Source organism: Chenopodium album, chromosome 7 (genome assembly GCF_948465745.1).
Source record: "Chenopodium album chromosome 7, dcCheAlbu1.1, whole genome shotgun sequence".
In the NCBI taxonomy this organism is placed as follows: domain Eukaryota; kingdom Viridiplantae; phylum Streptophyta; class Magnoliopsida; order Caryophyllales; family Amaranthaceae; genus Chenopodium; species Chenopodium album.
In genome coordinates this window covers 4,939,672-4,944,887 of record NC_137840.1, presented here as the reverse complement: position 1 = coordinate 4,944,887, position 5,216 = coordinate 4,939,672, and the positions used below count along the sequence as shown (strand labels likewise).

General features: G+C 34.4%; 1 protein-coding gene across 1 annotated transcript; it reads left to right on the top strand.

Annotated features, from left to right (window-relative positions):
• The first annotated feature begins 3,677 nt into the window (after positions 1-3,677).
• LOC145639919 (uncharacterized) lies at positions 3,678-4,427 on the top strand. Its single transcript, XM_081691240.1, has one exon. The coding sequence runs from the start codon at positions 3,678-3,680 to the stop codon at positions 4,425-4,427; it is 750 nt and encodes a 249-aa protein (XP_081547366.1).
• Positions 4,428-5,216: the final 789 nt, after the last annotated feature.

Here is a 5,216-nt window from a genome sequence, read left to right as displayed (position 1 = left end):
GTTGATTTCTTCATCACTCACAGAGGTATCTCCTATCACAACTCCATTACTTCCATTAAATAATTCATCGAAGTACCCCTTCCACCTGTCCTTGATGTCCTCCTCTTGCACTAGGACCATTTGGTTCTTATCTTTGACACACTTCACAAATTCTTGGATATAAGGCAGAATTTCATTAAGCTATTGTAAGATGGGTAAAATTTATACTTAAGTTATTTGAAATTACCCTCATGCGTTGTTTTGATCTCTCTAATTGTGAAATTGTAATGTGGTTGATGGTGGATGATGTCCGTTTGTAAGACGCATCATACTTGGAGTCAAGATTAACAAAATATGATGCTTAATTAACAAAATTTTGATCTTGACTCCAAGTATGACATTTTTGTTAACCTTGAATTAACAAAATATGATATTTTTGTTAACCTTGAATTCAAGATAAACAAAATACTTGGAGTCAAGATTAACAAAATATGATGCGTAATTTACAATATGATATTTTGATCATTTACTTGGTTAATCTGACTCCAAGTATGATATTTTTGTTTACCTTGAATTCAAGATTAACCTTTTTTTTTATTTTTTATTATTTTTTTTTAATTTTGATTCAAGATTAACCTTTAATTTGAATTCAACAAAATACATACCTGAAAACTCAATGATGATTAGGCATTCTCATAAAGGAGAAATGTTCGACAAAATGATATTGCATGAGGATATAAGGCCTAACTCACAAAAAAATGTGATTGACTTTGAAGCATAAATCTCTATAGAATTTGATTTAGTTAGGGCTTGTTTTGATTTACTGAATTGAAGTGGACTGAACTGAATTGAATTGATTGGAGCTAAGCTGAATATTTTATAAGAGAAGGTCATTAGGAACTGAACTGAACTAAACTGAAATTAAGCTGAAGAGAACAGACTCTTAGATTCTTAGGATTGTTCCTTGGGTGAAGACAGAAATGAATTCATCCCTTAGGCTAATACATGCCAATTTTGGGTAAATTTTTCGTTATCTCAACAATTTTGATCAAGTCTTAGTTATGTGTTTAAAATATCCACACACTAAAGGAATCAATTAACTACAACTCCTTGTGACCCCCCTTAATTCTATCAACGGTCCCAAAGGTGACTAAAAGTAAGTTGGTAAGTTTTAGTTGTTTTGATTTCAATAGTTGTAAATAAAATAATAAAATGGTAATGTTAACTCAGTTGTTGTAATAAAATAACAAAAAAGTGCAAAAATAAAATAAAAAATTGTTCTATTAAAGAGTTTCAATTGCATTTGTAAAAGGATTGTTCTATTAAAGAGCTTAAGGGCATGTTCTCTTCATATTATTTCCATTTCAGTTCAGTTTAGCTCCAATAAGTTCAGTTCAATCAATTAGAACATACCCTAAATAACTACTCATATTAGAAATTAATATTACTTGTTTTAATATTCAATCTGGACTTTTAGTCCCAAATTTCTCCTAGTTTGTAAGTATTGAAATACAACACCCACGGTTCAAGTATATATTTTGCATCATGGCCGTTATGGGTTAATATAAAGAAAAGATTCAACCTTTGCAACCATAGAGACAATAATAAAGCTTTCATTATCCCCTTTTACTAATCGTTAAAGAGGTAGTAAAGGCAAAATATCAAACAATATATACCACACCATTATTCTCATTAGGACATTAAAAATGGAAAATGCAAAATACAAAATTAGAACACAACAACCATAACTGGAAAAGAAGGGTGGTGTAATGAAAGTTGCATGCCAAATCGGTTTCATATTCATTCATATCGTGTATGGATGGTAGGCAAATGATGATCATCACATGGCCTTGCACTCGTATGCTGGTGGATCAACCTGGACAGCCACACACTCCAATTTAGGCTCCGCAGTATCGCAACATTCAAATATTCCAGGATAACATTCATGGTCTATGTGCTCTTCGCAAAATTCGTCTTTGCATCTATACTCAGTCGGGCTAACTTGTTGACAGTGAAGCCCAGATTCACAGCACAAAATTGGATCATTTGGGGCACATACAGCATCATATGACCCACACGGCCACACACTGCTTCTACATCTTGGGTAAGGGATTGCAGTGTCACTACATGAATTGAAAACACCAGTATTTCATGAACACGGGTTTAAGTAACATTATCGGTTAGCAGTATATATACTTATTACATATGCAAGTAATGCAACAATTAGATTTTTGTGCCTTTTAAAAAAAACCGCTTTATTTATTAATATAATTGAAACATTTAAAAGTTGGTATATCCTAATTAAAAGTACATATATGGCAAGAAAAATTTAATAAGGTATCACATGACTACTATTCAAAAAAAAAAAAAAAAAAAAAAAAAATCACATGACTAACCTATTTTCCTCAAGTAAAAAAAAAAATAGTTAATTAGGTGGTCAAACCATTAAATACCAAATTAGGCCCATTTAGTATGCATAAACATGGTACGTAAAATAGATAACATTTAAAGGGCATAAAATAGTAACCTGCTAAAAGAATGAAAAGGGTAGTTAACTTTATGCTCTTGACCTTGATTGCCATTTTTTTGTAACGTTGAAAAAAAATTATCGAACTTTTGTGTAACTTCGACAATGAGAATAGAAAGTTTTTGTGTGATATACTTTGTACTTTTGCGGCTATTTATACTATTATGTCCGCCAAATTAAAAATTATTGTTTTGTTTAAATATTACTTCGTTATTTTTTTAGTCATATCACTAATATATGTATATCATAATAATGTCACTTGTAATTCTCTTATGTGTAAAGATGTTATTATATTATGTGATTTACTCCCTCCGTTTCTTATTTCTTGCAACAAAGGAGGTGTGCACAACTCCCAAGTCAAAACTTTTAAGGGAGTTAAGCATGGTTGTAATCCCATGTGATTAAACTTAAAAAAGGAGGGAAGGGAAAGGGACCACTTTTTTTTAAAGCATTCACATGGGCTGATTTTTTGGGAGGGTGTACTTTTCCCTCCCAATAATTCACCAAAATTTAAAAACAAGCAAATTTTCATCCAAATTTTCCCTCCACTTACTTTTCACAAGCAAGTGGGGGTATAAAAGTATCAAAACACAATCAGAATTTTTAGTTTCATCAATACATCATCAAAGTTCTCTCCCTCCTAATGAATACATTTGACCATGATTTTCCAAAAGTTAGCACTAACCTACACCTAATCCTACCATAATTACCCACATCCTAAAACATCTAACCTAATTAGTGCTAAATTAGGGGCAGCATCTTCGCTTTTTCTTCATCCAAAAGCAGGTTCAGTTCGAGTTGTCCAAAAAGTTGCATCCTCCACTTCATCACCATCCCAAGACCTAAAAAAAACAAGGTTAGTATCTGGCCATGGATTATGAAGAGTTTTTTTCATTAGAACAATTACTAGGTGAAGAAAATCAGCCATATTCAAGTGAATCATCAAAGACAAGCAGTGATTCAGAGGATGAATATGCTGCAGAATGGGCATATTCACACATTGTAAACAACCAGCAACAAACAGAGGTAGGAGAGAAGAGGAGAGACCTCACCAGGAACAGAAAAGGCAGATTGTAGATGCAATACTACTAAAGATGCAAGGGGGGGGGGGGAACTGACAAGAGGGTTTCTATCACAACTTGCAAGGCAATTTGACATTCATAGATCAACAATGTCAAGGTTGAATGCTGACATTAAGAAGCAGATGGCACAGGGGAATGTCATTGATGTCAGGTCTAAGAAACTAGGCAGGACTGGGCCTAAACCAAAACAGTACTCTGATGAGTGGCTTCAATCTGTGCCTCTGTACAAGAGGACCACAGAGAGAAGTTATGCTGGAGCACTTAATGTCTCACATTCAACAATTAACAGATTAAGAAAGAAAGGAAGACTCAGAACACACACAAGCACAAATCATCCATCTTTAACATCCAATCACAAGGTGGCAAGAATGAAATGGGTGTTAAGTCATATTAACCCCATTCCAAGTCAAGGGAACCCAAAGTTTGTTGACATGCAAGACACAATTCATATTGATGAAAAATGGTTCTATTTGAACCCAGAAACAAGAAAATTCTACCTGCTGCCAAAAGAAGAAGACCCCTACAGATGTCAACAGTCAAAGAGGTTTAAGATTAAGGCCATGTTCATGGAAATGATTGGGAAACCCCTGTATGCAAGAGATGGGACTCTTTTGCATGATGGAAAGTATGGTATCTTCCCATTTGTCAAAAAACAGATGGCAAAGAAAAAGAGTAAAAATAGAGAAGCTGGTACAATGGAAACAAAGGTTGTGCAGAATGTAAACAAAGATGCAATCAGGGAAATGCTACTGGACTACATCATCCCAGCAATACATCAACAGTGGCCAGAGGGACTCTCTAAAAATGTCAAAATTCAGTGGGACGCAAGACCTCATTAAGTGCCAAAAGATGAAGAGTTTGTTGCTGCCTGTCATGCTAATGGGTTCAACATACAAATGGTTTACCAACCAGCACAGTCCCCTGACTTGAATGTGCTAGACCTAGGGCTTTTCAAAGTCATACAATCCCTCCAATATTAAGCATTCCCTACTACTCTGGATGACTTAATCAAAGAGGTGGTCAATGCTTACAATGCATTTAAAGCTAAGGCCAACAAGTACATATGGCTAACACTTCAATCAGTCATGATAAAGATATTAGAAAAACAAGGCAACAACAACTTTTCACCACCACACATGAAGAAGAAGAAGCTGGAAAGATTAGGTGTTTTACCCAAACACCTACATGTCCCAAAGGAGCTCATTCAACAAAGTGTGACATTCCTAGACACAATGTTCATCCCAACACCACATGCAACAGAGGAAGAAGCATACATGGAAGTAGATGCTGACTGAAGTAAAGACATATCAAAAAAGGGACCCTGCCAATGCACAAGGACTGCCACACATAACCTTCATAGTATGTTTAAAATTCTGGTAAGAAACCTTTTGTTTTAGTTACCTATTACCAGCTTTTGTTAAAGATCAATGTGTAATGCTTAGGTTATGTGTATTTTGTTGAATCATGGTGAAAACATGTAAGGCAGTCATGTAATATAGGGCCTCAATATTTTGAAATGTAATGTGAACTTTGGTATCTTAAATTACTGTATTGCATGATCAATTGTTGGTGTATTATACTCAAAACACTTAGTACCATCAGTAAGGGTATGCATATATCAGAAAGAT

Bases quoted from the DNA above. Each gene is read 5' to 3' on its own strand.
- LOC145639919 (XM_081691240.1), top strand. From the start codon at position 3,678: ATGTCAAGGTTGAATGCTGACATTAAGAAGCAGATGGCACAGGGGAAT.